Source organism: Canis lupus, chromosome 20 (assembly GCF_003254725.2).
Source record: "Canis lupus dingo isolate Sandy chromosome 20, ASM325472v2, whole genome shotgun sequence".
Taxonomy (NCBI): domain Eukaryota; kingdom Metazoa; phylum Chordata; class Mammalia; order Carnivora; family Canidae; genus Canis; species Canis lupus.
The window spans coordinates 2,521,738-2,535,281 of record NC_064262.1 but is presented as its reverse complement, the minus strand read 5'-3'; the positions used below and the strand labels follow the sequence as shown (position 1 = coordinate 2,535,281).

The window sequence follows — 13,544 nt, the reverse complement described above, 5'->3', positions numbered from 1 at the left end:
GGAGGCTCTGTGGGTCTGAAAACAAAGCCATGGGAGGGCTGCAGCAGGGAGGGCAATGAGGGCAGGCCGGAAGTCACAGAGGAGTTTAGGCAGAGGAGTAACCTGATCTATCTCTATTTGGAAACCGCCCCAACTACCACACCAGGCAGATTTCTGCACCCACAGTTTGTAAATCAGGAACAGACATGAGAAAGGCTCTAATAAACATTCCACGAAATCAATGAACATTCCTACTAAGATCCACTGTCAGAGAGGAGATGAGATCACGCTTAGTGCAGCAAAGAAACGGGTAATGTTTTTCAGAAAACTTGCCATCGAAACTTAAGTTCAAGACACTTTGGCTTTCAGGTTGCAAGCATCTCCATCTGCAAAACCCGGGTGTGTGGAGCACTCGTCTTCTCCCTGGATGAAGGGAGAATGCTGAGCTGCTCTGGGCCCAGGAGGCCAGGCCCTTTTCTGGAGAGCCATAATACTCAAGTGTTTGTTTAAAGATCATTAACTACCTAACCAAGAGGTCAGGGGGCGGAGAAAGTGAGAAGTGCAGTGTCAAAAGCCACAGCCAAGATCAATCAAAGAGAAACATAAAACATCTCTGAAATGATCTACAAGAGCAATGGGAAACTAAGATTTTCAGGAATGCACCTTAGAGTAACCGGAGAATATTATCTTACACTAAGCATCTGCCGAGTGAGGCAGGCCCCAAATCATGGCTCTACCCCTCCACCCCACCCTGCGGCCCGTAGCTGCCCCAGGAGCTGTCCTCCAGCCCCCACCCCACACATCTCCTTTCTCCAGGCCAGCTTTCTAAAACACATGTCGGATGATGCAACTCTTTGGCACCAACCTCTACACGGGCGTTCCTCTTCCACATCACCACTTTCAAACCTTTTGCGCATAGCTGTTGTGAACAGGAAGATCCTTTGGTCAAACGAAATTGGATGGGCAATCAGCCCTCTGGCCACCACCACCTGTCCCCACAATAGGTAAGCTGCTCAGGTTGGGTAGGGGCCTTGCAGCTGACACCCCCGCTGCTGTCCCACCAAGGACTTTGGCTTGCCTGGCTTCTCCACATGGCCTTCCCTGGAGCCTCCCACTGCCACGTGGCCTGCCTCAACAGCTCTTTCTGCCCCATATTCTCCCAACACTTTGAGCCGCAACCAGGGGAAGCTTGAACAATTCCCTACATACACAACCACACATTCATTTTGCCTGTGAGCACCCTTCTCCGTGGGACTTCTTCCACCTGAAATCCCTTTCATCCCAGGGTATCCCCTGGAATGGCTTTCCTGCTCATTCCAGACCGAGCTGGTTACTCTCCCCAGGGTGCTCTGAACCTGACTTCCTGTATTGCCATTGCTGCTTTATTGCCAGTCTGTGCTTCCCGGTACTTACTGAGCTAAATTACAACAGAGTAAGTATACATGGCCCCATCAACCACCCTGAGAACTAAGACATCACCAATAACTTCAGTCTCTGTGCTCCTCCCCCACCTAGTTCTCCAGCCTGCCCCCCAGCTGGAGGCAACCCTTCTCTTGAATTTGGTGTGTGGCATTCTTTACTTTTTATATATACATGTACACGGTTGTGTGGAAGCTCACTACATATGTAATACATATGCCTAATCAATACTTTGCTTTGTTTTCTGAGTTTTTGAAATCTGTAGCTCGTGCCCATGCTGCCTACACCTGCAGCTCATTTGTTGGGGATGCTGTATGTCACACAGTACACACAGACCCCCATTCAGCCTCCTATTGATGTGCACATGGGTCATTTCCAGTTTTTTGCTGGAAAGTGATGCAATGAATTCCCTCTCACACAAGAAGCCTGCCTGGTGCACAGTGCAAGGAGGGTTTCTGGAAGATGCAGGCCCTGACCAGAACTGCCAGGTCAGGAGTGAGGGCTCAGGTCTGCTAGATAAAGAACCAAGTCCCACAGGCCAGAGACCTGTGGATGGATAACGTCTTCTCCAATATCTGGCATGGCCAGATTTCTTAATTTTTCCCTATCAAATCTGTGTATCTCCCCTTTTAAATCCAAGTTCCTACTGCTGCATCCTTAGAACCTAGCACAGAGGCGGGTGACAAACACTGCTTATGGTCAACCCAGTTAAATATCCAGCCCATTGGAAGAGAATGGCTGCATCTGATTCTGGAAGAGAAAACGCCCCTCATGGCCAAAACACACCTGGCACAGCGTGGAGCTGAGATTCCAGAGTGGCCAGGGCCTGAGTGAGTTTTTGGTGTTCATGATGCTTCCTGTGACAAAGGGCTCATGGCCTTCACTGCCCTGACAGCCCCCACCCCCACCATCAAGGCCATCTCTAAGCAGGCTTCATTAAAAGCATGTTCTTTTCAATGGGACTTGTGTTCTTAGGACTGAAATAATAAAGAATGCCTTAAGAGGGCACCGTGAAGAGCAGAAAGACAAATAACTGTGCAAATCAAGATTTCAAGGGCCCAGACAGGAAATTGTGAAACAGATAGAGATGGGGACAGGGCAGTGTGGCACTACTATGGGCTCTCACAGGTACATGCAGACAGTATCAACACATAGGCTCATCGACAAACCCACATTCTACAAGATATCCTTTAAGAATGTAAGATCCATCTAGGACACCAAAAATTTGGGAAAGTAGTTTTGCCAACTCAAGAATAGGGAAAAAACAGGCTTTCCTTTCATTTTCTGGCCAACTTTGAGAGATTCCATCCATCTACTCAACAACTCACTCATATTTACTAATATCCAAGTTGAGTGGTGGAGGTACTGTATGTACATTCACTCAACACATATTTATCAAGTTTCTCTCACATACAGGGCCCAGGCCCTGGAGTGATACAGGGCAAGCAGCACAGATTCTGGAGTCTACTGCTGGGGATAGTGGGGGGAGAGTGTGGGAAGATTATAAAATCCTCAACCAGAAGTGCCTGGGTGGCTCAGTTGGCTAAGCGTCTGCTTTCGGCTCTCAGGTTATGCTCTCCAGGTCCTAGAATTGAGCCCCACATCAGGCTCCCTGCTCAGCAGAGAGTCTGCTTCTCCCTCTCCCTCTGCCCCTCCCTCCACTCATGCCTCCTCTCACTCTCTCTCAAATAATTAAAATAAAATCATCAACTAACAAACTCAGACTACAAAACCATGGAGAGGGGCTGTGGGAGAGAATAACTGGGGGACATAATCCTTCCTGGGTCATCAGGGAGGGCTTTCTTGAGGAGGTGGCACTAAAGCTGAATCCAGAGGGAGAAGAAACCACCCACAGGGGCTCCAGACAGAGGGAAGAGCAGAGCAAGTTTGAGGCGCTGAGGTGGGAAAGAACATGGCCTGGTTGAGGGATTTAAAAGCAGTGAGCTGGCTGGAGGGGAGTGGGCCAGGGACAGTGGCATCAGGTTGGAGACATGGGCCAGCCACCTTCACCATGAGGACAAAGAAGCCCTCAGAGGTAGTGGTGGCCTGGGGTTGAGCAGATGAATGACACTTGCTATCATGTGCTTTGATAAGGTCACTCTGGCTCCACAGAGTGGAGAAATAAGAAAGGAAAGAGGGGGAACCAGCCAGGAAGGAACTCGGAGAGTTCTCTGTGCAGTACAATGCTGGGATGTGCTGACAGATCGGACGTGGGGATCATGAAGACACTGGCACACATGGAGGGACTCCCAGGCTCTGGGTGTAGGGATGAGGGGCAGCTAAGAGATCTGGGAGATAGCTGAGGAAAGGCAGCAGGCAGCGAGCGGTGAGCATAGAGGTCGGAGCTCCAGGAGCGGTGGAGGCTGGCAGGGGAAGTCGGGGGCTAGGAAAAGAAGACTCACACATCTAAGTGCCTCTGGCCTTCCTACCTGGAAGTCTGGCAGACACCTCCAGCCTAGCACATCTGAGACTCTTCTCTTTCCATCTGTCTGTCTTTATCCATGTCACTTCAGTCACGTTAGCCTTACTTCTTATCCCAAAACATGCCAAGCATGCCCCTACCTCGGGGCTTTTGCACTTGCCAGTGCCTTTGACTGGGATGCTCCTCCCTCAGATATCCTATTTCTCTTTTCCTTGTTCCCCTTCTGTCCATTCAAATGTTTCTTTCTCAGAGCCCATCCTTGACTCTGCAATAAGTGGTCCCCATCCCTATCTTTTCTTAGTTTTATTTTTCTTCATAGTACTCATCACTATATATTATAGATTTATAGATATTATAGATTTGTTTACTGACTGTCTCTCCCACACTAGAATGGCCTGGGGGTGAGGTTGGCCATGAGGTTGAGGGTGAGAACTTTATTTTTGTTTTCTTTAATTTCTGTTTCTATCTTTAGTGCCCAGTGCAGTGCAGGCCATTTAGAGGATCTCGACACATATTTGTGGAATGAATACAGCCGTGGATGGGTGCAGCGCTGTCCCTGCTCTCTGGGAGTTCCAGTTTGGGTCTGGGGTGTTCACATCCACAAAGGCCCATAGAGGTACGTACCTGTGCTGTGGGAGCAGGGCTGGCTCCGAGGCTAGCTAGGAGTTGGGAGGTTCCAGACAACCCAGGGGTAGGAGCCTTCCAAGCCTCTCCAAGGGACTCAGTTCTCTGGTGGGGTGCAGTTAGGAATGGAGGCAGAGAAGGCAGGTGGCAGAGCGGGGAGGCGGCCCTGTGTGGGACCACCAGGCAGGTCTGTTCTTTGAGCTCGGCTCCCAGAGGGGACGGTGGGTCCCATGTCTCTTCCTCTTGTCCCTCCTCTCTTTCTGGCACCAAACACTTCTGGGGAAGGGAGGATGGACCCAAGGAGAGGCGGAGTAAGGAATACATCAAGCAAGCCAACAATTTTTAAAACTCAAGTTCGTGCTTGCTAAGCCATTTGGCCCTTTCTGACTAACAAAGAGGCTTTACCATTATCTGGGTCAGTTATTCTTCATGAAAACCCCACGAAGCAGGTCAATATTTTTACATTCAATTTTATGGATGAAGAAACAGAGGTTTCTGATGTCTCCAAGGTCACAGAGCAAACAAGCTGAGACTTGGGACAATGAATGCAGGGACGGCAAGGCAGGCCTGACATCCCACGGCCCAGTCTCTGGACCACCTGAGCAGATACTGACCCTGGTAGGCTGGCCCTGAGGCAGAGCGGCTCTGCCAGGCTGCTCTGGGTTGGAGGACCAACAATGTGGATGCCCATGTGGTGGGAACCAGAAAGATGGCTCCAGGAAAGGGACAGAGGGAGACTGCATTGTGAGAGGGCCCTGCTCAGGTGTGGAAGGAAGCCGAGGAGAGGCCAGCCTGCCCCGAGATCCAGGAGTTGTGGGGGCTGGGGCAGCTCAGTCTCTCCCTCCCCTTGCCCAGGCTGCCGCAGCTGCCCTGGCAGTCAGCAACAGCCTCCTTCTGGTCAAGCACAGTGGACAATTTCAGACTTGACTTCTCAACTGCTTTGCTCCCTTCTGGCCACCCTCATGTCTATGTTTGGGTAGCACAGTGCCCAGCACAAGACAGACACTCAGTAAACGCCTGCTGACAGAGCAGATGAGAGGGCAAAGGAACCTCTGCCTCTGTATACTCCCAGGCCTGCCAGATTCAGATACCTCTTCCAGTCTTCCGAGTACTTGAAGCATAGTTTTCCAACATTCTGAGGACTCTATTGGGTACTGCACTCAGAAGGACCTGTCTCTGTTTTGGAGACTATTGAAAACCTCCAAAAGAAGTGACTCAAGGTGGAAATCATAAAGCATTCATCTCTGCCCTCCATAGCACCTTGTGTAGAACAGTGGCATCTAGCTAGTGGCATCTAGCATCTAACTAAATCCTGGACTTCAGGATTTTACCACATGACTTATACAGAAGGTATGCAAGAGAGACGCTCAATATTGGTTGGATACTTACCTGTGCCGATGCTTTATAGACCTGAGCAGCCTTTTAGCTGGCTAATGATGATCTCATTTTATAGACAAGGTAACTGAGGTTCCAGAGGTTAAGATATTCATCCACAGCATCCAGATCTGCCCACCCTGAAAGCCCAAATTCTTTTACTATATCATGCCATAAAAACGCATCTACTCTACCATGGAAGTCCAAATGAAATACAATCACTGCACTGAGGTTCACTCACACATGGGGAGTTCTTTGGCAGCATTCCTTCTGCGGGGTAAGAAGTTGAGAGGCCCAACAACATCAGAATACACTGCAAAGAAACAGCAGTGTTGAGGGTCCTCCTGGTGTCCTACGGAATCAACAGATGCTTGAAAGAAGTAGACAATACCCTGTGCTTAGCAGTCTTTCTAATGTGCGGAGATTTTCGTAATAATGGTCCTGGCTGTAATGAGATTGGACCTCTATTATCCATTTTCGTTCCACTAATGAGCCTGGAAGCTCCTGGCTGTGCCAAAGGCGAGGGTTGGGGCCTTGCAACTTCATCATTACTTAATAAAATGTAAATCGGAGAGGAAAAGAAACACACAAGGTTTGACACTAATAAGCTTACAGCAGGATCAGTTACTTCAATTCAAAGAGATTCAGACCGGAGGGGGAAAAAATGAAATAAGCTTTTAAAGATCAGTCTAGGTTTGGCTCCATCAGACCTAACCAATTTTGTTTAATAAGGTTTCAATTTGGCTGCTCTTATTTCTCCCTCTTCTTCGAGCTAGGCCGGGTACAGATAAGGCACCCCCCCACACACACACATACCCCCAGCTTAATGCATTAATTGCATATTGCACAAAAAGACAAACTTGGGACTCTGCATAAGGAGAGAGCAGTGTGGGCCCCTGGGTGGCTGCCAGCACCTCCCCTGCTGGTACAGACCCCAGCTCCCCTGGCACCACCTCTGGAAGGATGAGAAGAGAACATCACATTGGTCTTGGGGACTTAATTCTCACCCACTTGTTTTTTAGAGAAATGAAAACCATTCCGAAAGGTACAGGGAATCAAATGACATCAGAACCACTTAAGTTCCCACCACCTGAAACTGACCTCTAAGATCTTGTCACTCATACTTCATGCTGACATCGAGCTAAAGACCTCTAGTCCCACTTTCCTCCTCGCTCCCTGCAACTGCTTTCAAGAATTCCTTATGCATCCTTCTATTATATATACTTTGATCATGTGCATATTCCTGAATAGTATATATATTTATTAGTTTATACAAACAGTCCCATATTATTGCATTTCCACTTGCCTCCTTCCTTCCGTATTATGTTTCTGATATCTGTTCTTCCTGAGAAATATACATACCAACCTATCTATTTAGCATATATTTATCCAGGCAAAGATATTGCTGTCTCTGTACACATCTAGGTGATGCTTTTTGACCACTGCATGGTGTTTCTTTGTAGAAAAGCTCCACCTTTTACCATGCCCTTATTGACAGACACCAGTTGCTATTTTTGCTGCTAGAAACAACGTTGCAGTAACCATTTCTGTACACATGGACCCATACATGTGTGCTGAGTTTTTCTAGCATGGGTATCTGCACGGAAATCTGGCTTGCAGGCCGCAGTCCAGTTTCGTCAGGAGTTACTGATTGCTTTCTGAAGTGGTCCACTTCCACCCACACAAGTGGGTGCAGACCCTCGCCAGTACTTGGTACTACAAGGTTTTTAACTGTTGCCAGGATGATGAATTAGGCATGGTAGTCCATGGCTATCTTAATGGGCATTTCTAGGGCCAGGCTCCTCAGAGTCTCTGCTCCTTCTAGTTCACCCAAGATAAACCGGTGAAAGCCCCTCATCTATGGAGACCCTGCCAGGCCCCAGGAGCTTCATGGGCATGCTCCTGAGCCCACATGGCTCTTGGAGGAAGGGGTGATGTACCGGAGGGGCAGGGAGGAGATGAGGTGGCGGATATCTGTGTAGGCCCCTCCTTGATATCCTGGCTTTCCTTTCTTGGGCTCCCTGCCCTCTGAGCATCAGTGCCAGGAAACACGGTCTTGGCACCACTCGACACACTTCTCCTCCCATCTGGCTATGTCTCTGGCTGACCAGAGGTGGGATCTGTGCAAAAATTCCATTGGTGCCTCAACAAAAGACCAATTGTCCCTGGGGAAAGAAGGCAGAGAGCCAAGGAGAGCTTCCTCATAGAGATCCCTGCTAAAAAGTAAGGGATGTCCCCTATGAAAAGGAAAAGAGGATCTTCAGGAGCCTGGGGTCCCACAGACCCCCCCAAAGACCCAGTTCTAGGATCAGAGATAGGATGGGGCTTTGCCTGTCTGCATGTCTACCTGCTCCGGCTTTTTTCCTGGCCCTGGGCACCCAGGCCAGGCTCCCACTCCAGGCAGGGCCAGCGTGCATTTTCCCCATCGGCACCCTTTGCCTACCAAGACCAGTTCAGGTCACCCACTCAGGGCCTTGGAGCACCCTATAATGTTCCTCATGGTACTCACAGCACCTTATAATTTCCACTACATGCCTGTACATTCCGTTGTCTTCTCTGGGGTTCCCATGCCACATGGACCGCTGCCCATGCATAGACTGGGTTTATTTTGCTCACCACTGGTCCCCCACAGGGTGCCTGCCACATGGAGGGCAGCCAGGGAGGATGGGAATGGATTTGGTTTCCCACCACATGGCCCAGCAAAGAAGGCCCCTGCTCCTCCACAGCGACCTCGCAAACAAACGTTGGTTATGAACCTCCCAGTCCCTGCAACAATGGAGAACCGTAAAAGTGACAAGGGGCCTGCCAGGAAGCTTTATGCTCCTCCTCCCAGCCACCCTCCACGCATTTGTCATCCCATAAAACTTTAAATTGAATTACACCAATGTTTGAGTCTTCTGTTTTCCATACAACTGGGGCCTTAATTGTTTTTAACGACATCCCTGGGCTTTTTGGGGGGTAAGGAATCTTTGGGAGGCAAGCCAAGGGAGCCAGCTCTGTCTTCGTGGCAGGGCTCAGAAAAGCTGTCTGTGGAGCAGCGAGTATGACCACACCTGTGCATGCATGGGCCTGCATAGGGAACCCAGGTAGGCTTGGGTTTCAAAGGGGTGGGTCCTGAGGCTCCCCTGTCCGTCAGCCCTCTGTGAGTGCTGCCCCTGTCCCACGGACCCTGCTCCTGGGTGGGCGCACCAGGCACTGTGCTCTAGCTCTGAGCTTCAGGCAAGTTTCAAGACCTTTCCAAGCCTTGGTTTCTTCACTAGTAAAATGGGGCTAATACCTCTGAGGCCACCAGGCTTCTGTGAAAGACTTAAAGAGGTAGCATGCACTAGCCTCTAACAGGGCACTTAGAGAGTGCCAGGTCCTCAATGAATGTGGTGGCCCCAGCCCCAACTCATGGTCCTAACCTCAGCCTCTGGCTTCTCCCTCATCCTTTAAGTTCCCATGGCCCATATGGGGCAATTCCTGGAACTGGTCTGCCCCACACCCACAGTTTCTTCCCATTCCTGGTCCCCATTTCTCACTCAGACTCCCCTAACAGTCACTCCTTCCCCATGTTTCTGCCAGGCAACATGCCTAGTATAGAGCCCAGGTCATAGAATGCCCTCACTCAGGTCCACCCAGGCTCCATATGTCATCATGCTCACTCTCTGGCTGGCACTCAGCCCAGCCTTCCTCTCCAGCCTGGCCTCCTTCCATGTCTGTGCCCTAGTTCACTCTGAGCCTCTGCTCCTGCTTCTTTATCCACCATTCACAGTGGGCATTCTTCAGGATCTGATGCCAGTGTTGTTCCCTGCTACCAAGTGAGCCCTTCACTTGACATGGGGGAAGCTATGGTTCTTGCCTTCCATGACTCCACACTCACTGTGGGGAGCAGGTGTGTAAAACACTACATAGAACGCAGTGTGCCGAGTGCCATGAGAGGTGCTCAGGGAACCTGCAAAGGGGAGGTGATATCTGAATTGGATTTTGAAGGATGATGCCATGCAAATGAGGAGAGGGGATGGCATGGTTTGGAAAGGGTTGTGAGGAAAGTGTAAGGAGGTGCCAGCAGGTCTGGGCAGAGTTCTGGGCAGGGCTCAGAACAAGATGAAGCTGATGCTGGGGCAGGGCTCTGAGGGGGCAGGAGCCCCCTCTTCCCATCTGTGCATCTTGTCCTGATGAGGCAGGGCCTGCCAGTACAAAAGGGGTTCAGGAATAGCATGTGGAACTGAGTTTCAGGAAAAGCAAGGCTGGGATTCTCACTTCCCAATACTTCCCAGGGAGAAACCTGTGCGCATGAGCACAAGATACGATGGTCACTGCAGCACAGGTAACATAAACACTGGGCAGTGGGCCAAGAGTCCATCAGTGGAACATGACAATAGACAATGTGAAATGTCCACACTCACAAATACATGCATGGCCAGGCTCAGTATGTAGTGATGAGGTGAGGCCAATAGGGGCAAAAACAGAAAAAGTACAAAAACCACATGACATGATACAGTTACAAAATGGCATCATGTGTTTCACATATATATCATACTTCTCTATACTATATACATACATAGTTCAGAAGGATACACTCAAGAGAATTAACAAGGGCCTTCTCTACACCAGAGGCCAGGATGGGGTATGATGGAACAGGCCCTTTACCCTTAACTGAAAAGTTTCACTTTTTTACATGCTGGCATTCATGAATAGGTTGTATAATTAAAAATTAATTCTTTAAAAATAAAAGCAGACATTTTAGTCAATTAAATTTAACAGAGTCAGTTTCCAATCAATTCACTCAGCAGACTCACACTCTGCTCTGAGCCAGAGTCTGTGTGGGTGCCAGGCCAGGAGGAGCAGTAAAGGGAGGTGGGCAGGGTGGGAGGGCTAACAGGAGAATGAGACACACTCCCCAGCTTTCTTGTGGAGTGCTGTAACCGCTGTTGTAACCACTGTAACTGCAGACTTGAGGCCCACCTTTCCCAGCAACACCCTCACCGTGGTGCAACTGGACGAGGAGTCAGTGGGCTGCCTACCCAGTCTGGCCCAATCTACATTCTCCACATAGGGAGACTGAGGAGACTCTGCTTCAGGCAGCTGGCACAGCATGGAAGATTTTCTCATTTCTGCTGGAATCTATGGAAATAGTCATGCCACCTGTCAGGAGGAGGAGGACAAAAGAGATGGTACAAGGCTCAGAATTCCAACAAAATAGAAGGGAAAAGGGGCACAATGTGGGATGCAACCACTCAGAACTCCACACAGTGCCCAGACCAAGAGTCTGCTAGCAGGAGGGGTGACCCCAGGCTGGACCCGAGAGCCAGGCACTCTGAAGACACTGAACTATTCTGTCCTCAACCTGAGTGAACCCACCTTCCCTCTACCTACATGCTCAATGGGAAGCACCTGTTTGTTCTTCATGAAGGGACCTGGAGACAAGGATATGCTGCCCATAACTATAACCTACATGGCCACTGGAGGTGGTCCAAGCCTTTTCTAAAATGTTTCTACATTTTATGTCTAAGAATCCCACCCCTAGGAAACTCTCTGAAAGGCAAAGATGGGTCACTAAAATATTCACTTCACAATTCTTTATGATAACTACAAGATGGTGACAACCCAGCTGCCCAATGGTAGACGAATGGCTAAACAGTGGATGAGATGTCATGTAAGTAATCAAATATATGAAGCAATTTTATCAGCACACAAATATGCTTTCTCTATAATACTGGACAACTAATCAAGGCATAAAAATACTTAAAATATAATCTTAACTATAAGTAGCAGTTGCCCCTGAGTGACAGGCTTCTCATTGAGTTTGCTTTCTAGCTTCTTCATACTTCATAAAAATTTCTAGAGTGGTCACGTATTGATTTGATTTAGGAGGAAAGGCTTTTAAAAACCTAAGTTAAAGGAAAAAGGAAGACCATCCCACCAGGCTGCAGTGATGTGTCACTTCTGCAGAAAGATGGTCAGACTCCTTCCCCAACCAAACACCCTGGTCTGGGCAGCCTGCATTGGGCAGGCATCCTGCTGGGCACGCTGCATGTTTTTGCCCATCCTCACAATCACCCCACCATTTGATAAATGAGGAAACAGAGTCAGTAACCTGCTGAAGGCCACTTGGCTGGCAAATGGGGAAATGAGGGTGCCAATCTAGTGATGCCTGGCTCTGAAATGCAAGCTCAGTAGCCTAGAGCCCAGGCTATGACCAAGCCCAGAGCACAGAGGCCCAGTCCCAGATTTGGAGCAAAGTGGGGAAGTGGTCACAGAATGGCTTAGTGTTGGCAGAGGCTACAGCGTATGGGTAGCAGCAGGGGCGGTGGTGGGGCCTAGGCCCACGTGGAGGATGGAATAAGGCCTCCCTCAGACAGAGAGGAGGGCAGGTAGGGAAGGTCTAGGGCTGGGCCTTGTCTGTGATAGGGCGATGTGCATCTGACTGGACTTTTCTCTTTCTGTCATGAAGCCATCTTCTAGCTACAAAATAAAAATCCAAATAAGGTCTGTCCAGGGAGGAGAGGTAGTCTCATGATTGGAAGTCTTAAAAGAGTAACAGTACCTGTACCCATGATATTTTTCCTATTTTCTGTATACTGTTCTGTGCTTTCCTAATTTATCTTTAGTATTAGAATTAAAAAAAAAAAACCAAAACTTTGAAGGCAAACATCAAATATCTCGATTTTAAATCCAAATACATCACCTGTAATTAATTCCACCAACAATGATGAAGGTTCTACTGTATACCAGGCCATCCAAGGCACTGTGCCTAAATCCTTGTACTGTTTATGGGCAAGCAGGGCAGGGAGCTCAGGATGGAATGGGTCAGAAGCTGGGAATCCAAAAATAAAAGAGCAACTTTTCCCCCTCTGGATCCCTCTTCCTTCAGGGAAAGTTCTCAGTTCCACATTGGAGTAAGGGGCCCATGGACCCACAGGAAACCTGCATTTTCCACTGGACCCAGAGCCCTCAAGGACAATATCCATTCCCTAGGGGGCCTCATACTGAAATACCAGCATACCAAGGTGCCCACAATTCCCCAAACACAACATGATATGTTTTTGCCTTTCCTAATGGTAGAGGAGAACAACTGGAGGACACTGCCTTAAAACTGTCTGCTAGCAGCACACGATTTCTTGGAAGTCCCAAGTTTTATATGTTAAGATTATGGAAATTTTTGCATTCTATGCTGTAATAGATCCATGTTTGTTTTAAATGTAAAAATGCAGTTTGGAATTAACTGCTCTTGTGAAAACCGACTCGCTGACCATGGCACATGATGACATTTATCCTGGCACCTGACCCCTAGAGCAAAGAAGGTGTGAATGAGGGACGTACTCAACTGAAGGGATGCAAGCACTTATGGGCCGAGGGGAAGACACAGACAGGCAGTAAGAGGCTCATGTACACAACTTACCCATCTCCCTGCTCTCATTCACCAACTGCCAGCCCCAGAGCACATTGAGATGCAATGGGGAGCCCACTGCTTTGGGCCCCAGGTTCAGCAGCAAGCCTCTGCTGGAGTGAGCATCTGCACGCTGTTGAGGGAAGTGCTAGTATCCAGAAATACATGTGTGCCATCCAACCCCGCATCTTCTACCACACTGAAGGAACACTGGCTGCCCCAACACTAGCTGACCCTACTGAGTGGTGGACTGGCACCCAACCTGGCAACCACCTAAGGGATTTTCTAGGGGAATGCTTTTCTCCATGGTGTTTGCCCCAGGGCTGGCCTCAGAAGGTAGTCCCATGCCAAGAC

At 49.1% G+C, this 13,544-nt stretch overlaps 1 protein-coding gene across 10 annotated transcripts in view; it reads right to left on the bottom strand.

Moving 5' to 3' along the window:
• Window positions 1–13,544, bottom strand: part of EEFSEC (eukaryotic elongation factor, selenocysteine-tRNA specific) — a 266,239-nt gene that overhangs the window by 65,743 nt on the left and 186,952 nt on the right. For 8 of the 10 annotated variants that reach the window (XM_025448186.3, XM_035702466.2, XM_025448145.3 and 5 more), the window contains exon 5: window positions 4,445–4,720. The exons of the other annotated variants lie outside the window; for them this stretch is intronic. In XM_025448186.3, the coding sequence (XP_025303971.1) occupies window positions 4,445–4,720 (276 nt within the window). The remainder of the gene's footprint in view (window positions 1–4,444; window positions 4,721–13,544) is intronic. 10 annotated transcript variants of the gene reach the window in all.